Source organism: Saccopteryx bilineata, chromosome 3 (genome assembly GCF_036850765.1).
Source record: "Saccopteryx bilineata isolate mSacBil1 chromosome 3, mSacBil1_pri_phased_curated, whole genome shotgun sequence".
Classification (NCBI taxonomy): domain Eukaryota; kingdom Metazoa; phylum Chordata; class Mammalia; order Chiroptera; family Emballonuridae; genus Saccopteryx; species Saccopteryx bilineata.
The window spans coordinates 124,508,283-124,526,313 of record NC_089492.1 but is presented as its reverse complement, the minus strand read 5'-3'; the positions used below and the strand labels follow the sequence as shown (position 1 = coordinate 124,526,313).

Sequence of the window (18,031 nt, the reverse complement as noted above, 5' to 3'; positions counted from 1 at the left end):
AAAGGCACAGTGCTGCAAGAAAGTCCTAGTAGTCTCTGTAGTTTCTTTTGTGGATTATTCTGACAGTTTATTGAGGCAAATGGACATGGTGGTTAATGTAAACCTCTGCGGCCTGGGTTTGAATTCTCACTATGCTACTTACTGGCTCTGTGACCTGAGGCAAGTTTTTTGTTTTTGTTTTTTTAGAGAGGAGAGGAAGAGGAGGGAGGGAGGGAGAGAGAGAGGGAGACAGAGAAACATCAATTTGTTGTTCCACTTAGTTGTGCATTCATTGGTTGATTCTTTTTTTTTTTTTTTTTTTTTACAGAGGCAGAGATAGACAGGGACAGACAGACAGGAACGGAGAGAGATGAGAAGCATCAATCATCAGTTTCTCGTTGTGCGTTGCGACTTCTTAGTTGTTCATTGATTGATTTCTCACATGTGCCTTGACCGTGGGCCTTCAGCAGACTGAGTAACCCCCTGCTGGAGCCAGCGACCTTGGGTCCAAGCTGGTGAGCTTTTTGCTCAAGCCAGATGAGCCCGCGCTCCAGCTGCGACCTCGGGGTCTCGAACCTGGGTCCTTCCGCATCCCAGTCCAACGCTCTATCCACTGCACCACCACCTGGTCAGGCCATTGGTTGATTCTTGTATGTGCCCTGACTGGACATCAAATCCTCAACCTTGGTGTATCAGGACAACGCTCTAACCACCTGAGCTACCTGGCCTGGGCATAGGGCAAGTTCTTAAGCTTCTCTGTTTCTTGGTGACTTCATTTATAAAATGGAAGTAATAATAGAATTTTCTTAATAGTGTTGTTTTGAGGAATCATTAATACATATAAAGTACTTAGAACTGTGCTTAGATTAAGTGCTCAAAAATAATTTACTATGATATACTTGTGTTTAACTAGATAATATTGACCTAGTTAGAACCAGTAACAGAGCTAAGTAGAGTCTTAAGGGCATATGGTAACCTAATCTTACATTATACTCTGCATAGAGTATGATTATTTTCTAGAATATAGTTATACTATTACAAAATTATTTCTTATAAATTTGATAACTGTGTGCCTCTATTAATATACTTAAAATGGCCTGACCAGGTGGTGGCGTAGTGGATAAGAGCATCGGACTGGGATGTAGAGGACCCAGGTTTGAGACCCCGAGGTTGCCAGCTTGAGCATGGGCTCATCTGGTTTGAGCAAGGCTCACTAGCTTGATTGAGCCCAAGGTTGCTGGCTCGAGCAAAGGGCCACTCAGTCTACTGTAGTCCCCCCCCCCCATCAAGGCATATATAAGAAATCAATCATTGAACAACTAAGGAACCGCAATGAAGAATTGATGTTTCTCATCTTTCTCCCTTCCTATCTGTCCCTCTCTCTGTCTCTGCCACAAAATATATATATAAAATGAATGTTGATTTTGTAGGACTAATTGATGTTTTCCCATGTATCTCTTGCTAAGCACCAAAATTAAAAATAATTTTTGCTAGTAAGAAATATGGGTATATTTAGTTTTAAACCTCTATTTTCTTTCCCCTTTTTCTTAGTATAATCCTGTATAGATAACAGACATTAAAAGTATGAGTTAGGTATATATGTGAACTGTTCAATTTTTTATATTATTTTAAAATTGTACTGTTATTTAATCAGAGGGAAGTTTTAGACGTCTAATTTAAAAAATAAATTATTATATGGGAATTACTGTGTGTGTACATTATGAGCAATAATATATAAACTAAGAACACATATTTGGGGAGAAATTTCAGGATTAGTATTGAGAGTCATCCTCTGAAGATTGATATAATTAAAAAGTAATTACCTTCGGTAAGGTGACCAACATTTTTACAATGAAAAGGAGGACAAAAGTAAATTGAAGAAAACTGTATCATAAATAAAAAACATTTTATTCATTGCAACAATAATATACTATAATATGATAAATGCATAATAAAAACATTTGTAATATCTTATATTGTAATTATGCTTACATGCCTATTAATTTTTAATAATAATTGTAAGAAAAAAGTACTCATTTAGTAAAATTAAATATCAAACGAAACCACTAATTTGGACTGATACTCGGGTGTATTTATCATTTTCTAATTAATAAGTGTTTTATGCAACTATTTAATCAAAATTTATTATTAATAGATATGGTTTGAGGTTAGATTTCCACTTTAAAACTTGAATTTTGGGAAAATACTTGTAAATAAAATTACACATATTTGGAAATTATTAAATAAATAATGAATTAATAAAATGTGAATTGTCTGTGATTGAATATTCACTGAGAAGGAAATAATTGTGAGTTTACAATGTCATTTGTGCCATGTGGTGTTTCAGTAAGAAGTACACAAAACCATTTGCATGTCCTGTATATTGTGCGCTTTCTCAAGGTCTCCCATGCAGAGCACATGCATCTCTTAATCGCATCTCACCACACTGTACTGATCCTTGACGAATCATCATGTCAAATACAAATACGTCATATCACATGCAGTGGATTGGCCCTACATCAATCGAATACGGACATTTACAGATTAGTCTTCCAATATCAAAAAGGAGGACATGTAGGAGGACACTTTTTGAGGGAGGATGGAAAAAGGACTGTCCTCCCTAAAGGAGGACGATTGGACACCTTACCTTTGGGTTCATTAACACTTTTTTTTTTTCTTTTTTTTTTTTAGTGAGAGAGACAGAAGGACAGGGACAGACAGGAAGGGAGAGAGATGAGAAGCATCAACTCATAGTTGTAGCGCCTTAGGTGTTCATTGATTGCTTTCTCATATGTACCTTGACCAGAGGGGCTCCAGTGGAGCCAGTGACCTCTTGCTCAAGCCAGCAACCTTGGGTTTCAAGCCAGCGACCCTTGGGTTCAATACAGCGACCATAGGGTCATGTCTATGATCCCACACTCAAGCCAGTAGCCTTGCGCTCAAGCTGGATGAGCTCACGCTCAAGCCTGTGATCTCAGGGTCCTCAGCATCCAAGGCTGACATTCTGTCTATTGTGTCACTGCCTGGTCAGGCTGACTTAACAATTTTTTATGAATGCTTAATAGGTGCAAAGCTGTGGACACATAAAAGTAAGTATAAGGAATAGCTTGAAAAATGTCCAAGAAAATATGTAGAAGGAAATACTGTTGTGATAGGAATAGCTGTAAAGATGTCTCAGGGCCACGACTGGAGGTTTTTGGATGGTCGGGAGATAGTGGTAAACCTTTGTAGGTTTTTTCAAGAATGAGATATGATCAGAGCTTTAGGAGAATTAACCTAGAGTTGTGAGGAGAGAAGTGAGTGGCAGAGGGAATGTGAGTGCTGAACTTCTGCACTCATATTCGAACTCATGTTCAGAAAGACATGGGTTAGAGCAGTGAAAATGAGTCAGAGGAAATTGATTCAAAAGATAATATGAAAAAATAGATGAATTTGGAAATTTTTTTGGAGGTGAGGAATAAGAGAAAGGATTTTGCTCAAGGTGACTGGATTTTGAGGCTGATTATGGGATGAATGGTATTATTAATTGAAAATATCTCATACTGTAGCCACTGTAGAAAACAGTATGGAATTTCCTCAAAAAATTAAAAATGGAACTGCCTTATGACCCAGTGATTCCACTTCTGGGAATATATCCAAAGAAACCTTAAACTCTGATTCAAAAGAAGATATGCACCCCAGTGTTCATTGCAGCATTGTTTACAATAGCCTAGGTTTAGAAGCAGCACAAGTGTCCGTCAGTGGATGAGTAGATAAAAAAGCGGTGGTATATTTACACAATGGAATACTACATGGCCATAAAAAAGAAAGGACTCCAACATTTTGCCACAGCATGAACGAACCTGGAGAGCATTATAAGTGAAATAAATCAGTCAGAGAAAGAAAAGTACCATAGGATTGCACTTAAATATGGAATCTAATGAACAAAGTAAACAAAATAGAAGCACTCATAGATACAGAAAACAGACTGACAACTCTTAGGGGGGAGGGGGTTGTGGGGTTGGGTAAAGAAGGCGAAGGGATTAAGCAAAAAAACTTAAAGACACAGACAACAGTACGGTGATTACCATAGGGAAGGGGGGAGGTGGAAAGAGGTTAAGGGGGGATAAATGGTGATGGATGGAGACTTGACTTTGGGTAGTGAACACAATACAATATATGGATGATGTATTATTATAGAACTGTACACCAGGAACTGATATAATTTCTTTCTTTTTGTGACGGACAGAGAGAGGGACAGAAAGGGATAGACAGACCAGAAGGGAGAGAGATGAGAAACATCAGTTCTTCATTGCGGCACCTTAGTTTCTCATTGATTGCTTTCTCATATGTGCTTTGATGGGGGTGAGGGGTGGGGGGGCACAGCAGAACGAGTGACCCCTTGCTCAAGCCAGCAACCTTGGGCTCAAGCTGGTGAACCTTGCTTAAACCAAATGAGCCCGCGCTCAAGCTGACAACCTCGGGGTTTCAAACCTGGGTCCTCCACATCCCAGTCTGATATTCTATGCACTGTGCCACCACTTGGTCAGGCTGGAACTGATATAATTTCATTAACCAATGTCACCCCAATAAATTGAATAAAAAATTTAGAAAATTATAAAAGGAAAAGTTCCACAAAGGGTGTGATGGTTTGTAAAGGAGATGGTGAAGTCAGTTTTGGACGTCCTGTTGTGTTATCTGGATGGAGCCCACAGTGGAAATGCAGGATCAGAGTTTATGAGAAAGAGGGTGTTGGAGGGATAAGGCATTGGGACAAGGTGCTCACATAGCCTAGTGCAGTTACAGGGGCCTCCCTCTCACTTAACACATTGTCCTCGGCAAGAGGTACTCCAGAAAAAGGCCCTGGAACCAAGCAGAGTGAATTTAACTTCAGGTTACAAATTTATAGGTGTGATCATATAGCTAAAAATGTATTGCAGTGTGCTACAACTTATTTTAGGGTTCCTTACGAAGATAACACCCAGAGCAAACTTTTGCAAAATAAGCAAGTTTTAAGTAGTTTCTATTTGTATTCAAATATAGTTACTACCAAAGAAAGCAAAGAACCATAGCTGTATTTATTCCACCAGATTCCCCTACTGTGTTTGGACTGTAGTTGGCCTTTTTGTCTTTGCAGGTACAATATATAGAGAACATTTGCTTGCAACTTAGAATCCAGTAAACATTTTCACATATCCCATCAGTATAGAATGAGCTTTAAAAAAAAAAACTACCCTCGCTGGTTGGCTCAGTGGTAGAGCATTGGCCTGGTGTGTGGATGTCCTGGGTTCATTTACTGGTCAGGGCACACAGGAGAAGTGACCATCTTCTCTACTCTTCCCCCTTCTCTCTCTTTCTCTTCTCCCTTGATTGGTTTGAATGAGTAGGCCCTGGGCCCTGAGGATGGCTCCCAGGCCTCCACCTCAGGTACTTAAAATAGCTCAGTTGCCAAGCAAAGGCCCCAGATGGGCAGAGCATCACCTGGTAGGGGGTTTGCTGGGTGGATCCCAGTTGGGGTGCAAGCAGGAGTTTGTCTCTTACCTCTCCTCTCACTTAATAAAAATTAAAAAAAAAACATCACATACCAAATTAATAATCTTGGAAAGCATTCAACGGAGGAACCAAGATGGCAGTGGAGTAGGCAGGCGCACAGACTCCCAGCTCACACCACCAAACTGGATTACAAATTCATTTAGGAATAATCAGCATGAAAAACCAATTTTGGAAAGAACAGGTCTCAAAAACTAAGGAGCAAAGAAGAAGCCACACTGAGCCTGGTAGGGAGTGCCAAGGCACGGTGGGTCTCCCCTGATTCCAGGAATGAAGGTGGAGTGAGACTGAAAGCCCAGAAGGGCTCTCATTACAAGGAGAAGAGCAGAGAATATCTCTCACAACCACTTGCCTGAGGACCTGGGAATGAGGTGAGCTGAGAGGGCTGGCTTGTCTTCCAAAAGGAAAATGGGGAGAGAGAGACAGATGGTGATGGGCAGAGGAATGCATGGGAGGACCTAAGAAGCTGACTCATCCAGTGCGGAGGCGGCCATAGCTGGGGGAGGGGTTGGACGCTCAACAAAGCACAAGCCTAAAGTAGTTCTGGGTGACCCACCTCCAGAAAGCTCTCCAACTCCAATCAGAGCAACAAGACACAGCTGAAAACAGGAAGTGGGGAGGATGGGTAGTAACTCAGGTCTCCATGGAGATCTGAGATACACCTTCCCCTGCTGAAACAGAAAGCACCCCACCTGCCCCCCAAAGAGAAGCTGGCGTGCAGATCAGGCCTTCAGAATCTCAGCTTACACCCACTGCATTCCGGATACAGCTCCAAATAAGGCCCCTGCTGAGATCAGTAAACAAGATTACCACTGAGTTAAGAAAACTGAGAAGAAAACAAACAAATCAAGACTTCCAAGAGGCTCTACTAGGTAAGGAGATCACAGCTGGAAGAAGCCTACGAGTCATAGAGAATAGTGGATAGGCAGAGAAGCATAGTCATATGCTTCAACAAGATAAATCCTCTGCTAAAGTCTTGTACGAATCGGAAGTAATCAAATTACCAGATGCAGAGTATACAATAATGATTTTTAGGATGCTTAAGTATCTCAAAGCTATAATAGATGGACTTAATGAACACTTCAGTAAAGAAATTGAAAGCGGCCCTGGCTGGTTGGCTCAGCGGTAGAGTGTCGGCCTAGCGTGCGGAGGACCCGGGTTCGATTCCCGGCCAGGGCACACAGGAGAAGCGCCCATTTGCTTCTCCACCCCTCCGCCGCGCTTTCCCTCTCTGTCTCTCTCTTCCCCTCCCACAGCCAAGGCTCCATTGGAGCAGAGATGGCCCGGGCTCTGGGGATGGCTCTGTGGCCTCTGCCCCAGGAGCTAGAGTGGCTCTGGTCGCAACATGGCGACGCCCAGGATGGGCAGAGCATCGCCCCCTGGTGGGCAGAGCGTCGCCCCTGGTGGGCGTGCCGGGTGGATCCCGGTCGGGCGCATGCGGGAGTCTGTCTGACTGTCTCTCCCTGTTTCCAGCTTCAGGAAAAAAAAAAAAAAAAAGAAATTGAAAGCATCAAAAAGGACATGGAAATCATAAAGAAGAACCAGACATAAATGACAAACAATATCAGAAATGAAGACTACACTGGAAGGAATTAAAAGCAGGCTGGATGAAGCAGAGGATTGAATCAGCGAGTTAGAGGACAAGATAAGTGAAAGCACGGAAGCAAGCAGCAAAAAGAAAAGAGACTGAAAAAATCTGAGGAAACTCTTAAGAGAGCTCTGTGACAACCTAAAGAGAAACAACATCTGCATCATAGGGGTTCCTGAAGAAGAAGAGAACGAACAAGGGATAGAGACCTTGTTCAATGAAATCATAGCTGAAAGCTTCCCTAAATTGATGCAGGAAAATGTCACACAAGTTCAAGAAGCACAGAGAATTCCATTAAAGAGAAACCAAAAAAAATCTACACCAAGACACATCATAATTAAAATACCAAAGCTAAGAGATAAACAGAAAATATTAAAAGCTGCTAGAGAAAAAAAGGCTATCACCTACAAAAGAGCTCCCATGAGGATGACATGCAACTTCTCAACAGAAACTCTTGAAGCCAGAAGGGAATGGCAAGAAATATTCAAAGTAATGCAGAACAAGAGCCTACAACCAAGACTACTTTATCCAGCAAGGCTGTCATTTAAAATTGAAGAATAGCCTGACCTGTGGTGGCGTAGTGGATAAAGCATCGACCTGGAAATGCTGAGAGCGCCGGTTTGAAACCCTGGGCTTGCCTGGTCAAGGCACATATGGGAGTTGATGCTTCCAGCTCCTCCCCCCTGTCTCTCCTCTCTCTCTCTCTCTCTCTCTCTCTCTCTCTCTGTCTCTCTCCCTCTCTTTCTCCTCTCTAAAATGAATAAATAAAATAAAATTAAAAAAAAAATTGAAGGAGAATAAAAAGCTTCCCAGACAAAAAAAAGTCAAGGAATTCATTACAACCAAACCAATGCTGCAAGAAATGTTAAGGGGCCTGTTGTAAACAGAACAAAGGGGGAAAAGAATATAATAAAAGAGGAATATAACTTTAAAGAATAAAATGGCAATAAACAACTACATATCAATAATAACCTTAAATGTAAATGGATTAAATGCTCCAATCAAAAGACATAGGGTAGCTGAATGGATAAGAAAGCAGGACCTGTATAAATTAATAATCTTGATGTCCTGTCAGATTGGTAACATGAAATTCTACCCAATGTGATTTTTTAACATATGATTGAGTACAAATTATATGTGTTTCACAAAATTACATTAGCAGCCTTCAGATTAGCATTATAAAGATCTGAAATGTTGTGTCTTGACTTGCAGGCAATGCTTATAATCAAGAGGAGCGTGTTGTTTGTGCTGGCTATGACAACGGGGATATCAAACTGTTTGATCTCCGAAATATGTCGTTGCGGTGGGAGACAAACATTAAGAATGGGGTAATTACATTTGGACTCTTTAGTTTCTCTGAGCATGTTTTCATTCACCTCTGAGCTACTACAGAAGGAAAGGGACTCTAATGACTGGTCCCAATACAACCCCTCTGCCAGTGGTTACTCATCTGGGGGGGGGGGCCCTTTGGGAATCTAATGGAAACCACGGACCCTCTCTTAAAAGTGACCACACTCTCAGCCATGGTATGGCCGTGCTGGGTGAGTCGCCAGGCCCTGCATCCTGACTGTGGACACTGGGCCGTAGATTGTGATACCAAAATAAACCAGTAAGAGGTCTTTTCCTGCTATTATTACAAAGCCTAAAAATAGTAATGGCCTCCCAGGTACTTTCAGATTTTCAGTCCCTGAGTTTATGCCTTTTGTGAAGAATATCTTTCCCTTCTCTGTTTTCTAAAGTCAGCCTCGACTTAACTATGTTCAGTTATTGAGGAATTCAAGATGATTTTGATCTTATTAACCAAGAAGTTTATTTATGGTTTAAAAGTATTTGAGGTATTGATTCAAAATGCAAAAGGATTTCATGTAAGCTAATAATTTTAAAGTTGTTTTATTAGTTTGAAAGAACCTCTTGAATAATAATCATTAGACTATCAATAATATTCTCTATTTTCAGGTATGTAGCTTAGAGTTTGACAGAAAAGATATAAACATGAATAAATTAGTAGCTACGTCTCTGGAAGGAAAGTTTCATGTTTTTGACATGAGAACACAGCATCCAACCAAAGGTTTTGCTTCTGTTTCAGAAAAGGTAAGTCTGAGTGAAAAGTCTTTCTATGATGAGGAATGTTCATAGCTTGTTTTAGACTGATTAAGAGACTTAGTCACCAAGGTGCCTTCCAGGTGTTTATGAGAAGGGATCTATTTTTAATATACTCTTGTGGGATCTTGACAAGTTTTTCTGTGCAAAGAGTACTTCACCAATGTTTATCAGTTTTAGACTTCTTGATTACAATAAAGGCTCAGTTGGCTAGGAATCTTATTTTGTAGTTAAGGAGCAATCATAGGAAAACTAGCAGACAATAGGATCAGCAAAAGCTAGCCTTGTGTTACCTAATAAGTATATATTTGTATTAATAGCTAATTATATACTTTTAGGTACATATACATCTTGGTGTAAACTAATTACAAACTTACTAAAATATGTCAACATTCATAAATTATGTTATTTAATCACATTTTATTTTACATTCCAGGTTGCTATATTAAATAAAATTATTTAAAGTATTAATCACTATGACTGATAGATAGTAGGTGCCTAAAATTTTATTTATTAATACATACATACATACTTTGCCTTGATCTGAATAGTAGTTGATGTGGCTTAGAAGAAAATGTGTTATTACAACATTAGAAAGATAGATGTTTAAGAACGCAAGGTAAAGGGAAAATACTTGTTTTTTTTAAAAAAAATAAGGTGATGTGTAGAGGGTATTGCATAAAATGCATGCTGAAACATCCTGCCATTTATTTGCAAGAGATGGGTTAGAAATGTGACTCTGAGCTTCCTCCAGTAGAAAAAGAAAGGCCAGTTACAGATTTGTAGTTTCCATAAGATTAAAGTATATTAATTGTTTAGGAAATAAAAATTTACTCCTTTTCTCCCTCTACTGTGGATTCAGTAGTACTTCTCAAATATTTCTATTTTGTCTTATTTTATTATTACAATAATTATTATTGTGTGTAAATTACTGCCACTACCTGCTGAACTGAATTCTTAACACAGTAACTAATCAGTACCTTGTAATATTATTTTGCCTTTGCTGTTTCAGAGTATATTAAGTATCTATCAACATAAAGCACTTCACTAAATTTTTCTTTATGCAATTGCAACATTTCTTATTCTCTGTAAATTAAGTGTTATTGCCCCCCAATTTTTTTCCTGGTTGCTTCTAATGGACTTGATTGTTATCCTGCTATAAAAGTTTTTTCTTACATTTAGTTAACCTAGTAATTGCTAAGTCTAAAAAATAAATTACTGTTGTACTTTAAGATGTCATTTCTCGCCCTGGCCGGTTGGCTCAGTGGTAGAGCGTCGGCCTAGCGTGCGGAGGACCCGGGTTCGATTCCTGGCCAGGGCACACAGGAGAAGCGCCCATTTGCTTCTCCACCCCTCCGCCGCGCTTTCCTCTCTGTCTCTCTCTTCCCCTCCCGCAGCCAAGGCTCCATTGGAGCAAAGATGGCCCGGGCGCTGGGGATGGCTCTGTGGCCTCTGCCTCAGGCGCTAGAGTGGCTCTGGTCGCAACATGGCGACGCCCAGGATGGGCAGAGCATCGTCCCCTGGTGGGCAGAGCATCGCCCCATGGTGGGCGTGCCGGGTGGATCCCGGTTGGGCGCATGCGGGAGTCTGACTGTCTCTCCCTGTTTCCAGCTTCAGAAAAATGCAAAAAAAAATAAAAAAAATAAAAAAATAAAAAATAAAAAAAAGATGTCATTTCTCCTCTTGCTTTTTGTGTTTTTACCAACTTCCAGAAGAAAAAGAAAAGTTTAAGCTATAAAACAAATTAAAATAACTTGTAAGAGCTTGAACCTAATCACTTGAGGACTCACACTTAAAGTGTGTATTTTGAGATATGTGTTTTTATCTGCTAATAATAATTCTCTTAAAAGACTATTAAAATCAAATGTCAAGACTAATCAGCCCCTAAAATGTGAAGTGTCTTATGTGTGGCTTAGATCAAGTTAGCCAGCCCTCCTGTCTTCCCCTCCCCTCCCCCGCCTCCTCCTTTCTGTTCCCCACAGTGAACATAGCACTATTAGGATTGATTTACTGGCTGTTAACATGCTAACAAGCTGTTAACCTTTATCCAGTTACCATTTTATCTTTTAGTTTAATATGACTGATAAGACCTTGGCTTATTATGACCGTAAACACTGTCTGTAAGTCCTTGTGGCCTTGATTTTGAAGAGCAGATAATTCCAATGGTGCAGATTGAAAAAGTTCTGGGAGCTTTAAATTAAAATTCACCATGTCTATGGGAACTCTCTGTACTCTACTCATTTTTGCTGCAAGCCAAAACCTGACTTAAAAAATAAAGTTTATCTTGCCTGACCTGTGGTGGCGCAGTGGATAAAGCGTTGACCTGGGAATGCTGAGGTCACCGGTTCAAACCCTAGGCTTGCCTGGTCAAGGCACATATGGGAGTTGATGCTTCCAGCTCCTCCCCCCTTCTCTCTCTCTGTTTCTCTCTCCTCTCTCTCTCTCTCTCTCTCTCTTTCTCCTTTCTCTCTCCTCTCTAAAAATGAATAAATAAATAAAATTAAAAATTAAAAAAAACCTACAAAATTGGAAAAATATTTTAAAAAATAATAAAGTTTATCTTTAAAATTTTCAGTTTATCTTTATTTTTCCCTTACAAAGATATATTTTTGCATTTTGAGTTTTTTTCCCTCTTCAGTGAGTTAGAGATATAAATGTATACAATCTATTTCCATAATTTATATGGTACTATAATCTGACATCTTTTCTTTTAAATCCAGTAGAACTTTTTCATAAAGCAATAAAGAAAAATGATGCTTTTCCTGATTTCTGATCGGTTCCCATAAATCTTTGTAGCCACTATTAAGAGAAGGGCCAGAAAATAATTTCTTTTATAACAGTTGAAATCACAGAAGTCAAGTTTCCTTATTTGCAGGGTTTCTCTTCTAGGGCAGTCTTGATCGTATAAACTTCTAACCAGCTGTGTGCCTCTCGCCCTGTTCAGGCTCATAAATCTACCGTGTGGCAGGTGCGGCACCTGCCCCAGAACCGGGAGCTGTTCCTGACGGCCGGCGGCGCTGGCGGCCTCCACCTCTGGAAGTAGTAAGTCTGCCCGCGCACGCGGCTCCTTCTTAAGTTACTTGTGGGCGGAAAGTAGGGTTAGATTGACATTTTTGTTTCCTTTTTCTCCTTTGACTTAATTCGTTTTGATATGACTTAAAATCTTAGGATATTATGTAAATATTATTTTCTTAGCATTTTTTAAACAACTCTACATATTTTACACTTCATAAATATTAACCTTTTTTTGACAATCTAAATAGGTTTGTTTTTTAGTTGTCTTGCATATATAGTGTGGGTCATGAACAGTTCTTTTCATAGATTTGAAATCATGGGTTTTTGCTAGTTTTTTTTAAATAGGAAAACTTTCACCGAAGGCTTTTATGAAATACTATAATCATATTGTTAGAATAGAACAGTACCTCTAGAACAGGGGTCCCCGAACTACGGCCCACCGGCCTCATGCGGCCCCCTGAGGCCATTCATCCGGCCCCCACCGCAATTCCGGAAGGGGCACCTCTTTCGATGGTGGTCAGTGAGAGGAGCACAGGATGCGGATGCAAAGCCCGGTGTCGCTCACGTACAGTTCTACTTCCGGTGATGCGGGATACACACCTCATGGCTCCGGAAGCGCGTCATATCACTTGTTACGGCTAGCAGTGACAAATATGGAACCGGACATTGACCATCTCATTAGCCAAAAGCAGGCCCATAGTTCCCATTGAAATACTGGTCAGTTTGTTGATTTAAATTTACTTGTTCTTTATTTTAAATATTGTATTTGTTCCCATTTTGTTTTTTTACTTTAAAATAAGATATGTGCAGTGTGCAGAGGGATTTGTTCATAGTTTTTTTTATAGTCTGTCCCTCCAACGGTCTGAGGGACAGTAAACTGGCCCCTGTGTAAAAAGTTTGGGGACCCCTGCTCTAGAATATAGGAAAGGGGTTTGAATTGTTAACTTTAGATGCTAATAATTTACTTACCCAGGTTCAGGTAACATCCTTGTGATAGAACTGAAATGGAGCCGAGGCCCCTGATTGGTCGGTCTCCAGGAAAAGCATGCGTTGGGTTTGCTTTCTGCCTTACTGTAGGCAAAAGTATTTAGGATATAGCTGATCAAAAACCAGGAGTGAGGGGCCAAGAGCTAACCACACTGCACTCTGAACCCCAACAGCCTGAAGGGGGCAGATACTAGATGAGCTGCTCATTTAAAAGGCCTGACAAAAATTGCATTAATGGTGATCTCTTTCTGTATACATCACCCAAGAAAAAAGAAAAAATATCCACAAGGTATAAATAAAAGGTACTTCAAAAATAAAGTTTGAAAAAAAAAAGAAATGAGGAAAACACCATCTTTAATACTTCTGGGACTTTCACATTTACAAATACTTTTCTGTTAGTTCCTTTTAGAACTAGAAGGTGTTCTGAAAAATAGGGCTACAAAAGTATTCAATATTTAGGATATAGCTGATCAAAAACCAGGAGTGAGTGGGTCATTTGTAGTTTCCCTTTTCCTAGCACCTTCGTCCATGATTCTTCCCCAGTCCTTCTCGTCCAGCCCCCACGCTGCAGTGGACTCTGCAGATCCAGTAAGCCACGCAGCGGCACAGGGCCATTCTGTGAGGGCCAGACTCTTTAGGCTGCTTAGTGGAAGCATTAAGTCCCAGTTGTCTTTGTAATCCACACATGGCGTTGTTTTCTATGTGATGTGCAAACAGGTTTGCAGCTAGAAGTTTTGACTATCATGGATTTTGTTAGTATAATTGGGTCTGCATGCAATTAGAAATTTGTAGTAATCTCAAAATAAATCTTAATCCTTACCATAACATCTGATATTCAAACTGTCTTTGAGCTTTGCTGTCAGATATTACACCAGTGAAGGAGAACTGGTTTAAGTAAAATGATATTTAGCTTTATTTCCATTTGCCAGTCTCCCTTGGTAGTAACGCAATTAAGTTGTAAATATTTTTTGAGCAGCTAACCAAGAACTCCTAAGGGAACTCGTCTAGTTATTCAGAAATTGTTTCATGAATGAATGGACCCCAACATGCTGATTTTTTTATTTTTGTTTATTTGAAACATTAATAGACAGTATAGAGGGTTTAAAAAGTCTTTGGTTCTTTTTTAATACTAAATTATTGCAGCCTTTGCCAAGAGACATGAAAAAATATATAGACTGTTTATTCATCTGAATGTTTTATTTCTTTTAATCAAAAGGAACTGTCGGGTCTGAGAGGAAGAATTGAATAGTAGGTTGTCTCTCTGTCACTTCTTTTTCTGCTCCTCTTCTTAATTGCTTTGTATCCTGAATATGTTGGCCTTTATTAGCATTTATAAAATAAAGGTAGTATCAAGGTTGAGACTTAACAGACTGTAAAAGGTCGTCTAAGGAGGAGCAGTACCCCAATATTTCATTCAGAACACATCTCTGTGCTGAGAGGGGTGTCTCTTTTCCCCTCTCTCGAATCTGGACCAAATAGTTCACCGTCAGCTCTTTTTATTTTGTGAATTTATATTTACAGCTGAGAGAAAATAATGTATTTCAAGATGGATTTTTTCTTTTTTGAGGTAATGTTGTGTAGGTCTAAAATCTCCGTAGGAGCAGTCCACAGAAGGTCCTTACGGGATCTGTGTAATGGAGCTCTGGGGTGTCTGCCATCCGTTCTGGAAGGCGCTCTGCCAAACTTACTCAGCATTTGCCTTTGCACGGGCTTTGTTGCTTCTCACCGCTTTGTTCTTGTTCTCAGTGAATATCCTGTCCAGCGGTCCAAGAAGGACTCTGAGGGAGTAGAGATGGGAGTTGCGGGTTCAGTCAGCCTTCTGCAGAACGTCACGTTGTCTACCCAGCCCGTCTCCAGTTTGGACTGGAGTCCTGACAAAAGGGGCCTCTGCGTCTGTAGTTCATTTGATCAAATGGTAAGAGTCCTGATTATTACAAAACTCAATAAAATTTGATCTAAAGACTTTGGACTTTGAAACCTTCCAGAAGAATACGCATAGAATTAAGAATGTGTTCTGGATCCTCCGACCCTTGCTGAACAAAGTTGGATTTGACCGATGAAAAAAGGCCCCGACGCAAACCTCCATGCTAGCCTCTCTCTGCGTGTGCAATGTCCAGCGGTGTGCCCTGGCCACCTGACTGGTCACTGGTTTGCTGCTGCACTTGGGGGCACCACTGTCTCCAGAGCCAGCTTTGTTCCTTTCCCTCCGTTTCTGATAAAAAGTTGACACTTGTCTATATTAAATGTTTTTAAATTTGTTCTGCATCTCTAAATTTTTATATTTTATAATGAACACTTGTATTGTATTTCAGTGTTTATGGTGTCATGGTTTAAAATAGTTTGCCTTAGTGAAACTGCTGGAATTAACGTTCATAAATACACTTTTAGCCCTGGCCGGATGGCTGGGTTGGTTGGAGTGTCATCCTGATGGTTGCAAGTTCAATCCCCAGTCAGGGCACATACAGAAACATATCAATGTGTCTTTCTTTCTCCCTTCCTTTCTCTCTAAAATAAATAATAATAATAATAATAAACTTTGAGAGATTTCATAGTCACTAAATTTCAGTACAAAATATTGCTTTATAAGAAAACAAAGTGCCTGACCAGGTGATGGCACAGTGGATAGAGCATCGGACTGGGATGCGGAGGACCCAGGTTTGAGACGCCGAGGCCGCCAGCTTGAGATTGGGCTCATCTGGTTTGAGCAAAGCTCACCAGCTTGGACCCAAGGTCCCTGGCTCGAGCAGGGGGTTACTCGGTCTGCTGTAGCCCCAAGGTCAAGGCATATATGAGAAAGCAATCAATGAACAACTAAGGTGTCAACAAAAAACTAATGATTGATGCTTCTCATCTCTGTTCGTTCCTGTCTGTCCCTATCTATCCCTCTCTCTGACTCTCTCTCTCTGTCTCTGTAAAAAAAAAAAAGAAAAAGAAAACAAAATGGGCCTGACGGTGGCGCAGTGGATAAAGTGTTGACCTGGGACGCTGAGGTCACTAGTTCAAAACCTGGGCTTTGTCTGGTCAAGGCACATACGGGAGTTGATGCTTCCTGCTCCTCCCCCTTCTCTCTCTCTGTCTGTCTCTGTCTCTGTATCTGTATCTCTCTCTCTCCTCTCTAAAATGAATAAATAAATCTTAAAAATAAATAAGTAAATTAAAAAAAAAGAAAACAGAGTGTCATGGTCAAATTAGATTTGTCTGTTTTTAGCAGTATAATTTGTAATGAAATTCTGACTTAACAGGAAGGCCTCTTTTTTCAGGAGTTGAATTAGTGAGACTTTTGGTTGTTGACTATGGTAAGTGGTGTTGAGATGTACAAGATTGTGAGGGTTTTGTAGTCTTTTTTTGTCAAACCTTTTTATGTATTTTATGAATAAATTTTTGTTTTTGAAATCTGTGGTAGTTTTGATTCTTTTAACTTAGTAGTAGTAAGCTAACACCATTACTTCTCTTGTTTTATAAATGCTTAATAAGAACCTCTTAATCACTTTGTTTCTTCAGCGTTCACTACATCTTTGGCTAAGCACAGAGGTATTAATTATATCCCACTTCCATTAAACCAGCGGTTCTCAACCTGTGGGTCGCGACCCCAGTGGGGCCGCCTAAAGCCATCGGAAAATACATAATGCATATCAGGTATTTACATTCCGAATCATAACTGTAGCAAAATTACAGTTATGAAGTAGCCACCAAAATTATTTTTTGGCTTGGGGTCACCGCAACATGAGGAACTGTATTGCGGGGTCAAGGCATTAGAAAGGTTGAGAACCACTGCATTAAACCTACCCTCCCTCCTCCATTCAAGAGACAGAGCCACCTAAGACATTCATGGTATGTGACATTCATGTGATTTCAGGGGTTTGTAAAGTCACCTGTTTGGAATATTAAATTTAGAAAATTAACTTAAAAACCAAAACCCACACCTGTGGTGGTGCAGTGGATAAAGCGTCGACCTGGAAATGCTGAGGTCGCTGGTTCGAAACCCTGGGCTTGCCTGGTCAAGGCACATATGGGAGTTGATGCTTCCAGCTCCTCCCCCCTTCTCTCTCTCTGTTTCTCTCTCTCCTCTCTAAAAATGAATAAAAAATAATAAAAAAAAGAAAGCATGAAAAATTTATGAAATTCTTACAGTTCTTATATTTGGTGGTAGAATTACAGAAGCTGAAGTTAAGAATAATAAATACTTGTATTTACTAGACTTAAATGTTATTGTAAAATTATACCACTGAAAAAGAAAAATGTTGCCAGTGAAACTGATACAATGCTTTTTTATCACAGCATTTCTTTAATGTTCATTGAATGTTCTTTTAAACTTATTTATTTACAGATTTTTTTCATTACATATCACACTTGTGCATCATTAAGGAAAATATATACAAAATAAATTTGGTATGATAGTCTTCATATTTCTTCCTATTCAGATTCTGATCCTTCTAAGTCACTTTTTGAATCAATTCATCACTGCTCATGGTTCTCCCTACAGTGTTGTCCTTTGTACCATGAAAAGTGTCGGTGATGCAGCCGTTCTTTAAATCATGCTTCTCTGTTGTGTTCAGGGTTTTTTTGGTTTTTTTTTACAGGGACAGAGAGAGAGTCAGAGAGAGGGATAGATAGGGACAGACAGACAGGAACGGAGAGAGATGAGAAGCATCAATCATCAGTTTTTTGTTGCGACACCGTAGTTGTTCATTGACTGCTTTCTCATATATGCCTTGACCGTGGGGCTACAGCAGACCGAGTAACCCCCGCTCGAGCCGGTGACCTTGGGTCCATGCTAGTGAGCTTTTTGCTCAAGCCAGATGAGCCCGCGCTCAAGCTGGCAACCCCGGGGTC

General features: G+C 40.0%; 1 protein-coding gene across 1 annotated transcript in view; it reads left to right on the top strand.

Moving 5' to 3' along the window:
* Positions 1 to 15,463, top strand: part of DNAAF10 (dynein axonemal assembly factor 10) — a 32,436-nt gene extending 16,973 nt beyond the window's left edge. The window contains exons 5-8 of the mRNA XM_066267272.1: positions 8,309 to 8,424; positions 9,053 to 9,187; positions 12,141 to 12,238; positions 14,945 to 15,463. Of these exons, the coding sequence (XP_066123369.1) occupies positions 8,309 to 8,424; positions 9,053 to 9,187; positions 12,141 to 12,238; positions 14,945 to 15,152 (557 nt within the window). The 3' untranslated portion in view covers positions 15,153 to 15,463. The remainder of the gene's footprint in view (positions 1 to 8,308; positions 8,425 to 9,052; positions 9,188 to 12,140; positions 12,239 to 14,944) is intronic.
* Positions 15,464 to 18,031: the final 2,568 nt, after the last annotated feature.